This window comes from Octodon degus, unplaced genomic scaffold (genome assembly GCF_000260255.1).
Source record: "Octodon degus isolate 3935 unplaced genomic scaffold, OctDeg1.0 scaffold00111, whole genome shotgun sequence".
Lineage (NCBI taxonomy): Eukaryota > Metazoa > Chordata > Mammalia > Rodentia > Octodontidae > Octodon > Octodon degus.
In genome coordinates this window covers 7,565,332-7,586,799 of record NW_004524687.1, presented here as the reverse complement: position 1 = coordinate 7,586,799, position 21,468 = coordinate 7,565,332, and the positions used below count along the sequence as shown (strand labels likewise).

The 21,468-nt window shown below is 41.6% G+C and overlaps 1 protein-coding gene across 1 annotated transcript in view; it reads left to right on the top strand.

The window, feature by feature from the left end:
• Positions 1–21,468, top strand: part of Ntrk2 (neurotrophic receptor tyrosine kinase 2) — a 388,716-nt gene that overhangs the window by 203,308 nt on the left and 163,940 nt on the right. The window contains exons 15-16 of the mRNA XM_004639387.2: positions 3,006–3,053; positions 10,119–10,307. Of these exons, the coding sequence (XP_004639444.1) occupies positions 3,006–3,053; positions 10,119–10,307 (237 nt within the window). The remainder of the gene's footprint in view (positions 1–3,005; positions 3,054–10,118; positions 10,308–21,468) is intronic.

Here is a 21,468-nt window from a genome sequence, read left to right as displayed (position 1 = left end):
CCACCAGGGGGCAGGGCTGGCTGGCATGTGGCGCTGGGGGATTGAACCGCGGTCCCTGATGCTTTTGCTAAGCTTGTTCTAAGTAGGTGCTTTAGACCACCAAGCCATCTCTCCAGCCCTAGAGGCCACTTTCATCCTCCACTTCATCTCTGGCTATAGAATTTGGGTGACTTCATCCTGGCTCTTTAAGCTGTCCTGAACTCCAGGCCAGTTGGTCCTCTGATGTTTACCTGTGTTAGCTTGCTTCTTGTCATGATGACAGAAATAATTGGAAAAAAGCAACATATAAATAGAAAAGCCCTACTTTTGCCCGGCAGTGTAGGGGGCTCCAGGCCACCCATGGCTGGCCTGTCACTCCTGGCTTGCTAGCACATCATGGTGGGAATATATGGGGGAGCCAAACTGCTTACCCGTGGCAGGGTGCAAAGAGAGTGAGGAGGAGCCCAGAGTCACACACTTCCTCAAGGGCACTCCTCAGTGGCTAAAAGACTCTTGGGAGGCCCCACATTCTGAAGACTCCACCATCTTCCTGCACTTCCACTCCAGGGACCACAATTCAACACAGGCCTTTTGAGGGCTTGAGATTCCAGCTGTTGCAGTCCTCCCCTTTTGTCCACATAATCACCTTATCTAGGATTCATGCACTAAATCACTGTTCGCAGTTTGACATCTAAGTTGGACTTTCTAGGTTCTTTGGAGACCCCACAGCAGCATCTCATATGAGCAGCAATCTTAACCCAGACTTCCCAGCCCTTCTTCCTGCTCCTTGCCTGGTGGTCAGTGATCTGCTCCTCTTCACTGGTCCATCCCCTAGTACCTAGCTTGGGCCAGTGTTCTCATGTTTGATTTCTTTTAAAACGTCACAACCACCTTTTATTCTTAGTTTTTCTCTCCCCTAATCCAGACTCTACTCTGAAGCCAAAGCACTTTTCCCCTAAATTTAATTTTCACCATCTTAGACCCTAACCTGATGCATTTGTCTTTTTTTTTTTTCTTTTAGCTTCATCACCATTTTTCACTAAAAAATCCAAATGGTTGATTCAGCCTTTGCTTATTCCACATGCACCATGTGTTGTGGCTCAGATTTAGAACATTTCCTAGAAGAACTTTGCAAGGTGACTGGGCCATGGGCTGCTGTGTTCATCAGTGGACTGAGTGTGCTCCTAGGGTCTAGGGTCTGATCAGAAGAAATAAGCCACCAAGTGTGGCCTGGCAGGGTGCAGCCCCTTCCCAGCTCCTCCCTTTATTCTCTGCTTCCTGGGTTCTCTGACCCGAGCAGGCCTAGTCTGTTCCCTTCCACCTTGCTGTTTCTGTCTTTGAAACTAATAACTATGGACTGAAACTTCTGAAAATGTAAGCCAAAGTAAAACTTCCTTCCTAAAATGTAGATGTGGGGTAGCGTGTCCTGCTGATGAGAAAGTAACTCAGCAATAACTGGATGATTCATGGGGAGTAGATATTCCTCAATTTATGACTGAGTTATGTTTTGATAAACCCATTGTAAGTTGAAATACCATAAGTCCAAAATGCATTTAATGCCCTAATCTACTTAACATTTTGCTGTTAACATGTTACCTTAAACATGTTTGAAATATTTGTATTAGTCTACAGGTGAGCAAAGTCTTCTAACACAAAGCCTGTTTTATTGTAAAGTATTAAATGTCCCCTTCCATTTACTGAAGACACGATGGAACTCGCATTTAATATTTTATAAGTAAGCCAAACATAGAAGTCTAAAAAGTCACCAGTAGGAAATACACTCCATTTTGAATGGGGTAAGTCGTGACCATCAAATCCATAACCACATCTCTGCATTGCTCAGTTGGAAGCTGTGAAGCTTCTTGGCAAAGAAATCTTTATTTGGCTTTGGGTAAGGCCAGGCTTTCATCTTGTCCTTTAAAACCTCGGTGGAAGCTTTCAGAGGGACATCCATCAGAAGAGGCAATCAGCTTTGAGGTTGGAAGGCTGAAGTTGTAGGATACCAGGAAGGAAAACTTTATACTTACGCTTGACAAAAAAAGGAAACGTTTTTGGCAACTTTATAAGGCATCTTTGAGCACACAAGGAATTTTTAAATGTGCTTTACCTTAAATGCATTCTCTTTCTATGAGCTTTTTATCTTTACTATCTGTGGAAATCACTACAGAACTGAGATGGCTAAAGAGAAGCACTGTGACTTCATTTGGTCTCTGTTTTCTTTCTCTGGCTCGTGTTCAGGGATTTACCTGCTGTGCAGCATTTACTTGGAAACCAGTAGCGATTACCTACAGGGGAATAGCCAGCCCGCATAGAAATTTTTCAGGGACTCACTCCCTAGGGCCTCTCTGTTCCCTACCCGTAGAGTCTTTCCTCATGCATGCCTATCAGAGCTTTGTGTGGTGAAAGGCATGGGGCTGCTCTCGACTGGCCACCTTTACTGCAAGACAGTAAAGAGGATTCATGTAGAATTAAGATCTTGCATCCCCCTTATGAATTCTAATTCACATTTCAGGTCTCCCCTGGAATTTCCTGTTCATTTTTTGCTACTTGTCTTGGTGTTAGAAGAAACCTGGTTTCCCCCCATTATTTCCCCACATTGGTGTGGTTCAGAATCATAGTGCTTTGTCAAAAAACTTGTGAGTCTTCATTCTTTTCCTGGACGATAATTCAGTACTGGGCTATCCACTTGGGGAAGAAAGAAAATGAGAAATAAAGAAAACAGCACAGAGCTCTTAACCCCTGAATTGTAGTGTTTTTAAAAACAGGGTGCTATCTATTATCTGACTTTAATTTCCTTCCATGTTCTCAGGATGAGAATTAAATATTTACATAAATATCCAAGAGTTGGTTTCCAGGTGCTTGAAAGAAAATCTTGGTTCTCAGTGTTTTTATTTATTTCTTTTTCTTTACATTTTTCTTATTTTGGGTGGTGGGATTGCTCACTTACCTGGTTAAGAACAGTGCTGACTGCTTTTAGTTTCTACTTCTGTTTCGAAGTTTATTTTATGTTTTGTTGTGGTTTTCAGATTTCTCATGGTTTGGATTTGGGAAAGTAAAATCAAGACAAGGTGTTGGTAAGTAGTGCTTCCTTCTTCAGATAAGTAATGAGATTCTGTTGTTGAATTCAGATGAAAGTGCTCAGATATTCTTCATGTTCCTTGGTCCTTGGACCACTTCCTGTAATTCTGGTTTCTGATTTGTTGAAGAAGGAGGTCTAGAAGTGTTCTTTTCAGAAAGGGTATCACTTTGCTAATTGAGTCCAGTAAAAGGTTCTGCATTTTCGAAATTGACTTGTTTTACCCTGCAGAGTTGTGTCTGTTGTAGAGGGTGAAGTGCTTCTCAGGTTAAAGACCGAAACCGCAGCTCCACTACCCCTCCACCTGCAGGACTCAGAGGCTACACTGTCAGCCCGGACAAGTTTTTTCTTAACTTCGTTCCATTGGCCAAGATGGAACAGGATTTTGAATTGATGAATCAGCTGCTCATTTGTGGCCATTTTTCTTTTAAAATTGATTTTGAAGTCCAGCACTGTGATTTGTGCTTGATTACATCCCGTTCCTGCATTCAGAGTGTGTGGTGGTGGCAATTGAAAGGATGAGTCTGTAGCTAACCAAGTGAATGTGGATGATAGAGCTCATCATTAAGATGGAAATTAGGTGTGATCCCAGGACCTGCAATGTACTCAGCATTTTCTGTCAGTACAGAGATCACAAACGGAGAGCACACAGAAGGCAGGAGCAGACTGTTTTATATCACTCTTAGGGCTTCCAGGATCTGACCATGGTGGGCAGGTTCTGTTGGTGGTGGTGGTATCTCTTCTGGTAGCAGAGTTGGTTGAAAGTAAGGGAAAGTCTCTGCCCTCTATTTGTTCATCCTACTGTGTAAAGAAACTTGTTTCCTTGCCTGTGTTTTGAGCCTGTTGTAGACTTTGTCCTGTAAAGCAGCCTTTCTCAGCATAGCCCAGTGGGCTAAGCCTAGGCAGAAGCAGATTGGCCAGATGGGGCCTGGAGGGAGAAAGTCACCCAGACCCTTAACAGCTCCAGGGAGTTCAAAACCAAAGCTCTTAACAGGCAAAGGGGAAAGTACGAAGTTCAGCCAGCTCAAGACCTCCCAGCTGCTCCCTACAGGAATTTCAGCCTTGGCTAGCCAATCACCATCACTCTGCAGATGTGTAGACCATGTTGCTGTAAAGGCATCCTGCCTGGGAGGGTTTCACTTTCTTATATTTTATTTATTTATTTATTTATTTATTTATTTATTTATTTATTGTATTTCAGGGGAGGATCTGCAGGGTGTTCAGGATCTCATTACTAGGTTGGACTCACAGTGATCTGCCTGTTTACAGCCTCCCAAGAGTTGGGATTACAGGCCTGTGCCACCATGCCCAGTCTCAATCACCAGCACGCCCTGGGGGTAGGGCCAACATGGCAGGCCTGGGGATAGAAACCCTGCCCCCTGTGCCTGCTTGCAGGTACTTTAATCTGTTGAGCTATTTGGCCAGCCCTGGGAGAGTTTCAAAGGTGTTTTTCTTTTTTTTTTTTTTTTTTTCCAAAGTTTTATTGATAAACAGATAGCAATGAGACAGTTTCAAATCAAATCGGAAGTACAGTTTCAACAAATAATACACTGCATATATTCTCCTTAGTGGTTAATTGCTGTACAAGATGCAAAGGTGTCTTTCTTTAGGACTTTCCCGGTGGTGATGGTGGTGGTGGTGGTAGTAGTGGTGGTGGTAATAGTAATGGTAGTTGTAGTAGTAGCAGTAGTAGTAGTAATAGTAGTAGTTGTGTGTGTGTGTGTGTGTGTGTGTGTGTAAAAGAGAAAAAATAGTCTCCTACAATAATATACTATGATGCCTTCTTCCTTCCACTTAATAGCAAATCCTGCAACCACTTGCAGTTTTTCAAAACAGTTTACACTACAGGATGTTTTTGTTCCCAGAAAACTTCAAAATTATGGTTTTGCCCTTTTAGGCCTTAGGAGAAAGCATTTGTCAGACTGTACCAACTACAACCCATGAGAGGTGGTTTGGAGATGATAGCCAGTGAAAAGACAGAATGCTGCTCAGGACCTAGAAGGAGACATTTCCTGCCACAAACAGCTGCACAGCAGGACCCCACGGCAAACTGGGAGGCAGAGCAAGGACAAACATACAATGGCAAGGCAGAGTAAGCAGGCTTAGGATTGGCCATTGGGAGTTATTTCAGCAGATCCTGGGCACAGGGTCTTTCCTGTGTTTTGAGGAACCTGGCCATGGGCCAGGTGGGGCAAGTCCACAGTGGCTGGGGTGTGAGGACTGGATAAGGAAGTGGTGGCATGGAGGGGGGCGTCTAGGCCCAGAGTGTGTCTTGGTTGAGAGAAGAGCTTGTAGGCAAGGTATTTACTGTCACTAGCAGCTGTCTAGCCCTGGAGAGACTCCCACTGTCAGCAGGGTCCAGGTGTCAAATTCCAGAACACAGAAAATAAAAGGCATGGATATTACACCAGCTCGGGAATAATAATCTCTCCCCTCCCCTTCTAGTTTTTGTTGGTATTGAGACAATGAAACCTCTTTCCCAAATGACCTTCCTCCATCATTTTACTGGAAAGTAAGTCTTATATATTTCTAAGCTTAGAAATATACAAACAGATGTGCAGGCTGTATAACCAGGGGCTCTGATAAGAAAAAATGTCTCTTGGATGTAAGGTATAATAAAATAAAAACAGGCTAAATGCGTTTCTTGCCATAATTCTTGGCAGCTCAGTTAGTGGAAGTATCTACTCCATACTCAGCAAGTATGGGCATATTTGGCAGCTTAAAACTTTATATTCATATTGTGATACACATTCTAGTCTTCATAGCAGTTTCTTGTACTGTACTGTAATGTGGTTCTGACCTTTTGTCTTCTTCATGATGTTTGCTTGAACACACAGCAGATACATGAAGGCACATGGAAAGCATGGGACAGGCTGCATCCAAATCAATTATAGAGCCCTTCACTGTCCCTGTGGCGAGCTCTTCTCCCCCATCACCTCCCCACTGTGCACGTGTTACCTTATACCAAAAGGTTGATAGAAGAAAGGATGTAGTTCCTTCAACTCCTCTAGCTCAATCAATCTTCCAGTTTTGGAACACCAATAATGAAGGAAACAACACTTGGCTTAATGTTCCACATGATTAATTGCTGAAGCTGTTGTTGCTTTGGTCTGTTTACAGAAACCTTCCTTTTAAAATATCGCCTTTTGTACTTTATACCACTTCTGTGGTTACTAGTCCCCAGCTTCCCCACCAAATAGCCCTTCCTTTAAAATCTGGTTGCATAGGATTCAGAGTTTTAATTGCAGAGAAAGGGCAGGGGAAGAGTTCCCTTTGTTGAGAAGGATAAGCAGAAGGTGAGTTTCTTGGTTGGATTCTGGGGAGGGATTCCTCTGAGTGCTCGGCCATGATTCAGAGCTTGGATTCCTGAAGGAATCTTGAGATTCTCTTGTGGATATCAACCTTCTCAGAAATGAGCGAACACTGCTGTAATGTTTGTTTCTGCCCTGGGCTGTAGGGCAATCAGAGATATGTGAAAGAGGTTGACGCATTTCCAACCCTTGCTGGACCTCCAGGAAGGAATATTTCTGACAGCACCTGGAATTTTGAGAAAACAATTACTCAAACATTTCTGCAGGTAAAGACGTAGGTTGGAATCTGTTAAGAAGTGTGCAACCTTGACTGTAGCTCCTGTGGAAGCTTTGGGTATAGCTCTCTTCAGGAACTTTGCTGGACAGCTGCTTGGGGGACGGAGTGGGAGAACCAGTGGCAGGAAAGTTGTACTGGTAACATGCAGAAGCCTTAGTATAGTGCACCCTTATTTCCCATCACTGGCTAAAATCTGGATGATCTAAGCCTGGCAGGGAGCAGATCATAAAACAGGGATGGTTGGGGATATTAGAAAGAATTTGTCTTTGCAGCTATTCTTGGCAGGATTTCTGCTCTTTTCTGACACAGGTGAGCAAGGCTCCAGATGAGCATGGCTGCTAGACTTGCCCTGCTTTAAGATTCTAAATTGGTTGTGTGAGGACTTGTTTGCAAAACCAAGCCAGTGCATATCATTAAAGGCAACTTAAATGCAATCTGACTGAGAGAATGCTTTAAAAATTACCTATAATAGCAGCTGGCTTCCTCCTGCAAGATTTGTTTAAGACAGAGCTAGCTGGGGAATATCCAATTGTTATCACTACAAACTTTGAAAATCCTCATGTGAGGGGGAGATTCCTCTAGTAGGTTGGAGAATGAATTGTGACTGAAATAGGGGATTCAAAGCTGCATCAGAGGCCCTGTCAAAACAACTTTTGGTGTTAGAATTGCTGTGTCTTTCACTGAAGTACTTGAGTGTGAGGGAAAAGGTGGAGAATGTGAAGAAGTACTGAGCCAGGGCTCCTTTATGTGTGTGTGTGTGTGTGTGTGTGTGTGTGTGTTGTGTGTGTGTGTGTGTGTGTGTGTGTATATGCGATGGGGTTGGGGTAATACACTTTCCCTGGCACAGGGAGTTCAGATTTTTCCTTCCTCAGAATCACATTGGCCTTGGTTTCACTCCTCTTTTCTGCCCTCCTTAGGGTATTCATTTCCCACCTTTCTCTTGACATGTCAGTGACTGTGGCCAGGGATCTGCTTCTGAGACCCATGTGTAATATATATGTAACAGGACAGACCATATGTCCATGCACAGAATATCTGACATGAGTTCTATTGTTTTCAAGCTTACATATAAACATATATACCATAGATCTAGATTTGATTGTAAGTAGTAGAAGTTTAGTGGTTGATAAAGAAATTGTTCAGAAACTATACACAGTAGTAGACCTTGCATATATTGGTAGGACATATAGTATTTTACATATACAAACAATATGTATGGCAGATTAAATATCTATCGGTGTGTACATTCTGAGGCTTGGGGCTGAAAAAATTTAGGTCTTGTATGAAAAAATGTTTTGATTATTGGTTTAATATAAGCACATATATCTAATAATTATAAATATTATTACTGCTAAAAGCAAAGTTAGTGACTTTAGAAGAAAAAAATGTAAGTATTAACTACTCCTTTCAATAGATAGTAAGAATGAGCAGCACAGGCAGCCAAGCAATCCTGCGAATATGATAGGCTATATATTTTTCCTTTCCATCTTTCTCTTGCCCCCCCCTTTACCTCATCCCAGTTGTTCCTTCCCTTTGAATAGTTTCTTTCCTTTTCATTGTATCTATTGTACCTTTCAGATTTTATTTACTCTTTCAGGTCCTCATACTAGGGAGACAATATGATGTTTACACATGCAGGTCTAGTTTATCTCACTTATGAGCATGGCTTCCTGTTGCATCCATGTATTTATAAAAGCTTTGCGTTTAGGGCACTCTGGACTAAGCGCCTGCTTAGGCAAGCAGAGGGACCTGGTTTCTTCCCCTGGCAACACATACCCCACAGACTCACTGGCCACCAAGAAAGGGCGTGGTGGCCCATGCCTGCAGTCCCACCACTGGGGAGGCAAAAAACGGGAGGATCACTAGCTGTATAGTGAGACCCAATATCAAATACATTTTTTAAAAAGCTTTGTGTTTATCTTTTTTATAGCTAAGTAATACTCCATTTGGCTGATTATATCTGGTCATCTGAACAACTAATCTGAAGAAAACAAATATGCAATATGACAACATTGTTGAATTGTTGAATTCCTATCATTTTGTTTAGTGAAATTCTGTATTATTTCTAATGTGTTTCTACTATTTTTATTCTCCTCAAAAATGTTAAAAATAAAAAAAATTAAAGAATAGTATTTTGTAAACAAAAGTGGTACATGAATCCACAGAATCCAAGAAAAGGGACATGGTAACAGGACAATGCAAAGTAATTCTGCTTCTGCAATTGAAGTACACTTAGGAACACCTAGTTGTAATTCATACTTATGAAGCATATTTAAGTTTAGAATGCATTTTCATACCACTAGTCTCATTCCACTCCCGTAAAATAGCCAGCAGATACTACTTAGCACATTTTACCAATGAAAGCTCATAGAGAGGTACAAAGAAGAAGAGTGGCCTGTCCAAAATGCTGATGGAAAACTGAAGTCTTGAAGATCCTAGCAAGACTTTCAATGCCCTGTGAAACAGGGATCCTAATTAACACTGCATTATCAGTGTTCTGAAGTTGCTCACAGAACAGAGGAAAGCTGAATATTAAATGACAAAAGAAAGAATTGTAAACAATCTAGAGCATCATACATGGCTGGTATGAGTATAATATGGTAGAGCCTCAGTGGCAAACAGTTTAGTAGTTCCTTCAAGTGTTAAACACAGATGGGCTGGCCAAATAGCTCAGCAGCTTAAAGCACCTTCAAGCAGGCACAGGGGCAGGGGGTTCTATCCCCAGGCCTACAGTGCCAGCCCTGCCCCTGGGGCATGCTGAGATGGCAACTGAGACTGGGCATGGTGGCGCACACCTGCAATCCCAGCTCTTGGGAGGCTGTAAGCAGGCAGATCACCATGAGTCTGATCTAGTAATGAGACTCTGAATACCCTGCAGATCTTTCCCTAAAAAATAAAATAAAGTAAAATAAAATAAAATAAAAAAGTGTTAAACACACACCTACAAATTCAACCCAAAAGAAATGAAAGCATGCATCCACACAAAATTTGTACATGGAAGTTCTCAGTTCCATTATTCCTAATAGCCCTGTAGTACAAATACCCCAAATATCCTGCTGTAGATGGATAAATAAAATGCACTCTATCTGTATAATGCACTATTATTTGGAATAAAAGAAAGTACATGCTACAATGAGGAGCAGTCTCAAAAACATTATGCTAAGTAAAAGAATCCAGTTATAAAAGAACATATTTGATATAATCCCATTTATACAAAATGTCAGACTAGGTAAGTTCACAGAGCTGGAGAGTAAATTCACAGATGCCTACACTCAGTGTGGGGTCAGTGGGGGATTAGGGCTGACCAGAGTGATGAAAAGGTCCTGAAATTAGATTGTAGTGATGGTCACACAACCCTGAATGCACCAATGCTCAATGAATGCATACTTGAACTTGATGAATTTTATGTGCATGAATTATAGCTCAGATGAAGCCATGAAATTTCAGGACAATATATGTATTTTCACAATGCCAGGTCCAGCTTCAGTTATCAGCAACGATGATGACTCTGCCAGCCCACTGCACCACATCTCCAATGGGAGCAACACTCCATCTTCCTCAGAGGGAGGCCCGGATGCTGTCATCATTGGAATGACCAAGATCCCTGTCATTGAAAATCCTCAGTACTTTGGCATCACCAACAGTCAGCTCAAGCCAGACACATGTAAGTACAGCTGTTTATACTTCTCAGCCCCTTTGCTTCTGCTTAGCCTTGTCAGTGAGCACACTTATCAGATTCCTTCAAAGCTGGCTGGGTTGGGACGGTGAAATGCCTGAGGATTCTTGCTGCATTTGGTCTATGAACTAGATCTTTTAGTTGCTTGTTTATAGAATTCTCAAGGGTGTGTCCCCTGGTGTGATGGGAGATACTGACTTCTCCAGGGATCCATTTTCCAAAAACATTTGTCAACATGAAATTGAAACCAAGGCATGCTTATCTTGAGAAAGACAAAAACCAGAAGTAGCATTAGTATATATATATATATATATATATATATATATATATATATATACACATTGGTTATAGATGACAGAATTTGATGTGCTGTAAATCTAGTTGATCTAGAGTAACTAAAATACGCAATCTAGATAGTGGGGAGGGTGCTGTGTTGCACACAGGTTGTATCAATCTGGGTAGTTCTTCGTTCTTTGTTGTTCAGACCTAGTTCCTAAGATCAGGTCTTAGGAGGAGCCCACACCAGCAAAGAGACCTCACAGCAGATGATGTGCATGTGAAATGTACTTGAATTATGTTTTGTAAGCCAAGTGAATGTATTACTCTTCATTACCAAGCTTGAGCTTTTTCTCTGGGTCCTTATTTTGTCTTCTAAGCCATTTCTCAAATATAAAGTATGCATCACAGCCTTAAGGACAGCTAAGATTAAAATCACAATGAGAAGCAGTCTCTTGCCACCAGAATTCTAGGTCTTTCCTCATATATGAATAATGGGCCATGAGGGGTCAGACATTCATGATTCAGATTCAAGAGCCACCCTTGCACTATTGAGTGTGTATCTTGTCAATTTGCATGTTCTTATCCTCTCTTCAATGCTACTCCCTTTCCCTCTCTTCCAAGTAAGGCAGGATTGTTGTAAAGTTAAATTGACCTGCTAAAAACTCACATGGGATGTACAGGCCCAGCACTGAGTATCAGAGCTATTAATATATAGGGAAACATGTGTCATTTTCCCCATTATCTCAAAGTGTTTTTAAGGCTGGACTTCAGCTAAAGTTGAGAAGAACAATACTACAAGCGTGTAATGTATGAAATGGCCCCAGCATTTTGAGATCCTTGACTTGGTGGTATTATTGGATATCAAGTGCATTTTCAGTTCTAATACTGTTGCGGCATAAACAAGATGAATGGAGGCATTGCTTAAAATGGGCATTCTCTAATGAGGTAGGCATCCTCCAGAAGTCTTTGACATCTTCTACACATATAGTGTTGAAACCTAGAGGAAGACGAAACAGGAAACCATTCTGGGAGACGTTGTGATGGTTTGGATTATTCTCCATTGGAATAGAGCACTTGGACATCCCTGACAGCACCAGGACTGGGCTGAATGGTGTACTTACCTTAGCCCCAGGCTGTGTTACAAGTGAGGTTGACTAAAATCAACATGCCCTCACAAAGTTTGCTTTCCTTTTCAATGGAGAACAGACAAATCTGAAAAATCAGCAGATACCACCAACCTAACATGTCCAGTAAGAGAAATGAACAAATGAGGAAGAAAGCAAAATCGCAAACGAAGTGGCAGGCAAGAACTCCCTAGACAAAGCTGCGGGACACTGCTGAGTTGGGGCTGCACCAGAAATGTTTCCTTGTTGTTGGCATCCTGAAAGGACTTTTTTTTGGGGGGGGGTCCTCTCCATCAGCTGGAGTCCATGGTGATTTTTGCAAACATTTTGGGTATTTTTAGAGACTCCTGGTTTTGTGCCTCGGCCTATCTGTGTCATCCCTGCTTAAAAGGAACTGGAAGAAAATGGAGGAGACCTGGGACTTTCTCCCAGCTTCTGGCCTCCACCAACTACAGACCAGAGTGCTCCATTGCCCACTTCTTGCTTAGAAAGGCCTCTCCCGGGCCGGTATTAGAAGCAGTTCCTTGTTCCGGCAGAATTTGTTTTCAGTCATCAGGCAGTATATACTCTTCAATGGGTCAAAGAATACTTAAATATCACACATCTTCCATGAATACTTTTTAAAAGAAAAAGAATGAAGAAATTTACTCTTCTCCTTCCCTTCACCCTTTTCTAAGTACCACTGTTTGCCTCACTTTTTTTTTTTCTAAGTGTGTCTGTTGATTTTTGCTCAGTAGCAAGTGTGAGTGCTCTAGGGTCCATGTCTGTGAAATCTCATTGAGATTAGATTTACGCTCCTGCGAGCAGCATTTTCTCTATGGAGCTATGCCTTCATAGTGTGGCATGTGCCACTCCTTGGATGTTGGCCAGATGTTGGCCAGATGTGGCTATAACTGAAATAGCAATTACTAGTACACTTGCAACCGAGATGACTCACAGCACTTTTCATTGACTTTATTCCTATCAAACTTGATTGCATTCTATTTATCAGACATGTTTTTAATAATATATTATTCAATTTAAACAAATATAACAATTTTAGCAGAAATAAGATTTTAACAGAAACATCCATTCTTTGGATATGCTAGCTCTACTTATCCCAAAGTTAAAGTATTTCAAAATGCACAGACAAGGCATACAGGAGAATCTATTGCTACAGATATATGAATATTTGAATTTATCTTTCAATTAGGTGATTCTCACTGAATACATTTTAATAAAGTAACTTCCAAGTAACATTTGAAGGACTGTTCCAGGAAGTTGTGTAGGTGATATCCGAAAAAAAGAGAGAGTTAATTTGGAATACTTCTCCTGGGCTTAAAGAAAACTATCATGTGGTTAGTATGCTCTGTACATCTTTCCAAATCCTTCAGAAGCTGGGGTCACAAGCTGGTATATTTACTGTTCTTTCCAAGACTGGGTGCTACTAAAAGATGTTAACTTTAGAATATAGGCCTTACCTTACAAAATGCGATTTTCATTTCATTTCACTGAATTTTAGTCTTCTAATCTAAGTAGTGAATTGCAATTCATGGACTTTCTGCAGTTTATCTACAATACTACCACAGGGCTAAGAACTAGACATTCTGTGCTAATGACAGTTTATTCCCTGCCCTCAGAGAACCTAATGGGGAAGGCCAGTGTTAGGTCATCACATAATATCAATGCAATGGCTAGGCGGTAAGATAAGCAGGAGTTATGAAACATTCCCTTTCTGGCAGGTCAACAGGGAAAATGGGTTGGATTAGACAAATGGTGTAGAATACTGGAAGCGTGTAGGAGTATGAGCCTAGTATGAGCAACCTCTCCATTTTTCAAGAAAACAATCAGTATTTATTATTTTATTTAAATCGCTCAGGTTTTAAAACACTAGGTAGTGTAATAAGAATACATCAGGGTGAGTCAGATGTGGGCCACAGCCCACTTCCTGTTTGTGATCTTCTGCCTTATACCATGAAATACTATGCAAGTAAAGTAAATGCTGTATTTCAGATAATGCTCAGAAGTGACTTGTTTAAAGTGGTATAGCCAGCCAGGTGTAGTGGTGCACACCTGTAATCCCAGCACTCAGGAGGCTGAGGCAGGAGGATTATTGTAAGTTGAGACCAGCCTGGGCTACAAAGTAAGCTCAAGGCCAGCCTGAGCTGCATAGCGAGATCCTATCTCAAAAAGACGCATAAAGTGATACAGCCCCAGTACTCACATAGCTCTGTTTAAAAACTAAAAACAGACTAATAGAAATTATACAACCAGTATCCTCTTAAGTAATGCATAAGAGTGTTCAAGTGAAGGGTGATGAGAAGCTTTGTCCCCTGAATAAAGTACTTTCTCACTACTGGGAGCTATGCACTAGCTTTCATTTCTAAAATCCAGAGATGGTTTGAAAGATTTTAAAGCAATCTGAACAGGGCTGAATTGCTCCCGAGCACTTTCCAATAGCAAGTTTGTCTACTTTATTGCAGGGCCCAGAGGTTCCCCCAAGACCGCCTGATAATAATTTGGTATTTGGAGGCTCCTGTGTCCCTGCAGGAACTAAAGGAGGCTAAATCCATGCCTGATGGAGGAGAAGAGTTCTATGGTTATCTGCAAATTCTGGCCAGACAACATCTTGACGTCACTCCTTAGCTTCTAAAACCTGGCCAAGCAAGAAGTTGCCTTCCCAGGACAAAGCAGTATGCTCTAATGACTAACCCCTCCAAGTGTTATGCCACTTAACCGTAGACCATCTCCTCGACCAATCAGGATGGCAAGATGGAGCTGATGAGCTCAGCAACATCAAGTCTGGAGGTGGTCTTTAACCAGCCAGTCTGTTTAGAAGTGTCTGAAAGCCATGTCATCTTACAACATGGGCTGGTTTCCTGATAGAATTTACAAACTTGGCTCCTTGACTGCTGAGAAAGGTTTTGACAGGGTACAATGGAAACACACCTTCTGATCTGAGAAAACAAACACAAAACAACACATGTTAACCAGCATAACTTCCAAATCATCAATTTTGGGTTGAGTCTTGAAAGGTGGGACTGCATTAGATCTGTAGATGTATTGTTATTCCTAAAACAGTGTCTTTTCTAGGACAGTGTTGTAAATTAGGTAGGATTCAGGCCTTGGATCTACATTAAACTAGAATTGTCTCAACATATATATGTGTATGTATTTGTCCTTGTAGAGCCTGCTTTCTATGCCTACTCAGGACTAGTAACTCCTTGTGGAAGATGCACATAAAGAAATATGTTTTTCCCACTTTCATTCTATTAAGAATTAAATGGGTGTTTATGGATTTCCTCCTCAATGTGCCATACTTCTCTTAATATTATAGTGTGTGTGTATGTGTGTAGTGTGTGTGTGTGTGTGTGTGTGTGTGTGTGTGTGTGTTTCCACTGGTTATATGCTTATTAGGCACTTATATAGGTAAGCACAGGTACATGGACCTGCTAGGACTAAGGAAATAAGGTATTATAAAGGGAGGGAGGCAGTGTTTGAACAGTAGTTGAAAATATCCCACAGAGATTCTATCCTGTTTCTCTTCACTGCCATGTCCACTTTGTCATTGTACTAGTGACAAAGGCAGGGAACATAGGTGATACTTTTCACAGAACTGCATAGGTTTTGAACATATTTTCACCATTACTTTGAGTATACATGAACAAAAAGCCTGAATTACAGCCAGGGCCCTAGGAGGTCATGAGGTCAAAGAACAAGAACCCTGAGAGTTATCTGAGGTCTCCATCAAGCTTCACTGGGAGCATCTGGCTGTGGGCCATTTCGGTGATCAGAAATAGGACTTGTAAACAGTTGGAAACAATCACTTTAGCACTTTCTCTTGTCCTGTGTCTATTAATTTTGCTTTTCAAAAATATACTTTCTTCTAAGCATTTAATTGGCCAACTAATAGCTGCTTTGGGAACTGTTTGTATGCTTTGAAGGACAAGGCCTGCACGTTAATATAAGTGAAGTCTATTCTACCCAGCATGGGTATCAGGACAGAGAGAATGCAGTTATTTTCGGATCCTTAGAAATTGCTTCATTTATGGCACACTGGGTAGGCAACTCGTCCCATGGGGGCTGTCATGGCACATCGCTAGCATTTTGTAGGTCCCAATAGAATTCTGTCTCTCTCACGGTGCCACAGTCCCCCACCGCTAGCTACAACCATTTGATATTCTATTCCCTTTCAACTCCAAAGGAGATGCTAAGAAGTTATCAAATAGTGCTCTAAAAAGTAGCTTTCATTCCCTACAAGAAAGGAAATGAATACATGCTGCATAATTACATTCAAAAAGTCCTGTTATAAAGTCCACTGAAATGAAGATTTGTTATCAATCAGTTTTCAGTAAAATCATGTTAGAAGCATTTATTTGGCCACTGAGCCATATTACTGTTATCAAAACAAAATACCACCGTATTGTAGAATTCCTATACCTTATGTAGGAAAAACTCTAATCCACATATCGTAACTGAAAAGGGAGGAACTCATAGTGATGTTCTGAAGACTGTTTACTTCTCTATTGTTGGCCAACCAAAATGGGATTATGGACCCTACATCCATTAGACATTTCAGTCCAGTTTCATCAAATCTTCAGTGACATACTCGGAACCTCCCAATGGATGAAGGGTTGGGGTGCATTTGTGCAAGGTATTTCCCAAGACTTAGCCTGATTGGGTGTGCACAGGATGAATGAACTAAATCAAGCTGCACCCCCATTTTGGTTCTGCTTGGTCAGCACCAGCTTAGCAAATACAAATACAGAGCAGCCACCTATGTTGTTCAGAAGCTCCTGTAACCCCAATGTTTCAAACAATTGAGCATTCCCTACCATAAAACAGAAGTGGCCTGGTGGGAGCCCTTCATGGTGGCCATTTCAACCAAGTGTAGGTTTCTCCCCTGGTGTGGTTGACATTATCTCTGTCTTTATTGATTCTGCCATACCAAGAAGGTAACTCACCATGTTCAGGCTCCTTCTACAATTGTATGTCAGGCCAGCTCTCTCCCTGAGATACAGTCATGCTACTTTCTATGCTCACTGAGGTTGCAGAGGTTGATTTCAGGTGGGTTTGGTTTGTTTTTCTTTTTCTTGATCATTGTTCCTACTCTATAAGGGCAGTGAGAAGAATTTGCAATATGCCATCCACAGTAAAGAATAAGGGAATGAGAACTTCTTAGCACAACCTTGTTTCCATGTATGCAAAAGTGGTTGTATTCTTTGGGTCAGGCCCATACGAGGGCAGGAGAAACCTCTGGGGTGCTGAGAAGAAAGTAGCAGCCCAAGGAGCCACTGAGTCTGTTTTGCCCTCTGCCTGTGGCTGCTTCCTGTCTCTGAGGGAATGCTGTGTGTTTCCACTGGAGAATGCTTCTTGGCTCCCCTCATGGGAGGGGAAAGTAGAAGTTAGCACATGTGTACAGAAAGAAAAATGGGGTATCACTCTCAGGATGTCTGAGCATCTGAGTTTGGCCAGGAATAAGTCAGCTCCCATGATGTGAGAAGTTCAGATTAAATAGTATCAGATTGTCAGGCAAAGCATAATGAGTTGGTCACTGCTGTTAGTGTAGACCTGATTATTTCTGCTAATAAGACAAAAATTAAATCTGGAACACCCAAAATGTCTTTGAGTGTCCTAAAATAAGATATTTAAAAGTAAAAATAAATTATAGATTATAATGGAAGACGTAGATGACATAAGAAACAAAGGTAGGATAAAAACTGCCAATAATTTCTATATTAGAAATAACTGCCATAATCATTTGAATATATATAAATCTAATTGTATGTGCCTTGCCTTTATTTGTACTAGGTGCTTGCTCACATGGCTTCCTGTGGTGTGCTTTGTTTATATTGTCCCTCTGCAATAGTTCGCCTTTGGCAGATGCTATGGAAAGACTCATAGGAAATGCCCAAGGTATACAATATCCAGTTTCATATTTTGCATCTTCTTGGTGATACGCAGGGTTAAGAAGGAGCTGAGGGGCTGGACATGCTGGCAGCATCACACCTGGTCTGGAGGAGTCCTGAACGTAGCTCAGCTCTCACGTGATGAATGTAATGGAGGAGGTGAGGCCTGTGCTGTGGGTTGGAAAGTCTCAGGAAGTGGGAGCCTCATTTGATGAGGCAAGGCAGGCTGAGAGCCCCACTTTAGGGTCAGTGCTGCTAGTGATTCCAAATGCAATTAGTTGCTTAACTGAAGTCTGTGAGTGTTGTCTTCCATCTCACCCTTGCTAGCTGGCTTCTTCAAAGGAGATAAGAATGCCACACCCTAAAGTGCCAGTCTGGGGATACCGGATATATTTCCCAATGTTTAGCAATGCCTTTCCTTCCAGTTCGGATCTTTGGGCTGTGCAGGATTCTTTGATGAGCTGAGGTCTCCTTTTGGTCATTCAGGGTTACCCAAATTTGACAGTGTTGATATGCAGATTTTCCATCATGGAAGGCTTCCTCTTTGGGCAGTTCAGGCATTTGATTCTTTTTTTTAAATTTTTTTTTTTTTAATTTTAGGGAAGAGTCTACAGGGTGTTCAGGGTCTCACTACTAGATCCTACTCTTAGTGATCCACCTGTTTATAACCTCCCAAGAGCTGGGATTACAGGCATGCACCAATTGCTGTCTCAGCATGCTCTGGGGGCGGGGCTGGCGCAGCAGGTGCAGGGATCAAACCCATGGCCCCTGTGCCTGCTTGTAGGCACTTTAATCCACTCAGCTATTTGGCCTGCCCTCAGGCATTTGATTCTACACTGGAGAAAAAGTGTCATGCATAAAAAAATATGACAGTGTGATATTTTGTATAGTAATGCTAAGATTGACAGGCTCCAAAATAAGTTTAGAACAAATAGGTTCCTGTGATTTCTAAGAAACTGCATCAGCGTGCTTTTGAACCAAAAGTAAAGAAGAAACTTAAAAACAGAACAGTAATGTAGCCTTAGCCACTATAGTATCTCTACCAGTCATCACATATGCTATGTTATTCTTAGCAGGTCTGCATGTGAGTAGATGTCTACATTCATGTTATCTGTGGCTTTTGTGTAGCACATTTATCTAGCTATGCTGTTGACCTTCTGGATACATTACAGTGGAGACCAAGCTCATCATTAGATAATGATGGCCTTCAGACTAAGTGCCATTTTCTTAACTTTCCACTAATGTGGTTGATACAGAGAGGACAGGATAAAGCCCCTCACTATGTAATTATATCAGACTAGCTAGTCTCCACTTTTGGGACATCTTTACTCAAGCAGATTTCATGATATGTCAAAATACACAGAAGTAGCCTCACTAAGCAATTGGCTGAGTTGTCTTGTCTTCCTACAGAAACAATGCAATTTCATATCTATTTGTATTTTTGTGCTGGCAAACTAAGTCCCTTCCATGACTCCTTTCTCCAGAAGAGTTTACGTTTGCAAGGGAGTTGGTCTGCAGTCCTTTGCCAAGAACAGAAGGACTCTCTGGGCCAGCGGGAGGCAGAGCTCAAGATCTTAGTCTCTTCTCATACAACTCCTTGGGCAGCAGGCCTAACTGGTCTCATTTTTCTCTATCATGGTTTTGCTTCCATGACAAATACATATTTCTTTTCCTAGCTTGCGCTTCCACCCTCTCTCTTTTTCTTTGTCTTAGGATTCAGAAACCATGATCATATTTTTCTTTTAGTTCCTAATTCTGTTAATACTATTTCCTGATGTACACAGAAAGAGCTGTGAATACATATTGCTGCCTGGGCCTGACTTACAGAGGGCTGTTCTTTCTTTCCAAAAGGCTGTTTGAGGGTATGTTCTTAGGGTGTCTCTTCCTTTAAGAGCTTTTGTTTTAAATAGGGAGTACAATTCTCCCATATAGATATAGTCTGCTTTCCCAGAATCCTGCTTTGATTTTCCTTGGTAGATACTAGATTTGAAAGATGAGCACACTTACACTATTAGTTAAGATAGTCGTGATGATTAACTTAAATTTCTAAACTTTAAGTAGCCAAGGGGCTGGAGAGATGGCTCAGTGGTCTAAAGCACCTACTTAGAACAAGCTTGGCAAGGCATCAGGGACCGCGGTTCAATCCCCCAGCACCACATGCCAGCCATCCCCACCCCCTGGTGGGCTGAGCTGGCCACACACACACCTCTCTCTCTCTCTCTCTCTCTCTCTCTCATAAATAAAAAAATAGAATATTAAAAAAAATAAATAAACTTTAAGTAGCCAAGCAAGTTGTATTAATACTACCTTCCTGAGGCACACTTTGGGCTAATCACACTCTGCTATATCTTTCAAATTAAGCCCTAAAGTTTTAATCAAAGTGGATTTTATCTAGATTTGGGTCTAATACTTGATACATCAGTATCACCTTCCTTGGTGTCAATATCCCAGTATGTCTTTGATTCTCCTTGAGAAGATCCATATTGCTGAAAGCTTCTGTGCCTCCTTTTGTCTCAGAATAACTAAAAAGCTTTGGTGTGTGTGTGGGCTCATGTTCCTCAAGGAAACTAATCCGCTCATGGGCACCAAATCCACGTGCTACTGTGATCCTTTCTGTAGGGTCTTGCTGCCTCTCCACTATGGCTGAGGAGGCCTGGTATTGCCTGGCGCTGCCTGCCACCCTGTAGTTCTGTTCTCTCTGGTGGGGGGGATCTCACTGGTCATTGCTGGATGTCACTTCACTGTATTTCCCTCTCTCATATTTAATGCAAGAATATAGGCCCCAAATATGATCTGTGTTCTTTTATTATGTTCCAAAGTCCAGAACTCGTCTACATATATGTATGAGTGATGAATGAAGCTTGGAATTCTTTACTGTATAGACATGTTTGTGCAAATGAGGAATGTTATCCAGAAATTTGTGATGTAGTTGATCATTCTGAGCCAAACCCATATATCAATAAAGACAAGAGTGTCTGATCTGTGGTCTTCACTGCCTGGTTTTGTCATGAATAATTATTCTTGCATCGACCTGAGGATATACTTCAGTGCTGAGAGTCCTCAGATAATTCCTTGGAAGGAGTCCCCAGTAGTGGTGAAGTGTTTTGCAGCCCATGCCCTGTCTCTTGGGATGGGACTAGCATTACAGTGAGGAGAATGTCACCTGAAGCCAAGGCTTTGCAGGGTCACCAAAAACCTCAGCATTCAAAATAAATAATATTGCATGCAATACATTCAAAAGACCAAAACAAATGCAAAATATATAATGAAAATATTAATATTTTAAACAAAGATAACATCATACCAATAAGGCCAGAAGGAAGGGAAGAAGAGTCTTACAAATTCTAAGTCAGAGCCTGCCTTTGTCTTTCCTCAGAATTTTGATGCTTTACTCATTGGTGTTTGCACTAATTAGCATTATTAAAAATATTTCATTTAGTTATTACTTATCTCCATGACTTTGATTTTTTTTATGTCCTTCAATTTTGGGCTTAAAGCAAGAATCTCCCCATCAGCCCAGCTCTGGAGGCAGGGTTCCCACTGGCCTGACTCTTGCATAAACCTCTGGCTTCTGCAAAGCTGATGTATACAGACCTGTCAATCTTCTCTCCCTTCCTGTTTCCCTGGCCTCACTCCTCTCTCATCTGCCCCTGGGGGTTTAGTTCTGATGCCTTCTACCCAGTCAGCCTCAGCTTCTCCAGAGCTAACCAGGCTGCCTGTCTACTCAAATTTCTGAGAGATGTATACTCATCCTGTCACTGAATTTTAAAGCATGTGGCTGCCAAAAATGAGGAAGTAAGCAGAGAGAGACAGAGGGAGAGAGAGAGAGAGAGAGAGAGAGAGAGAGAGAGAGAGAGA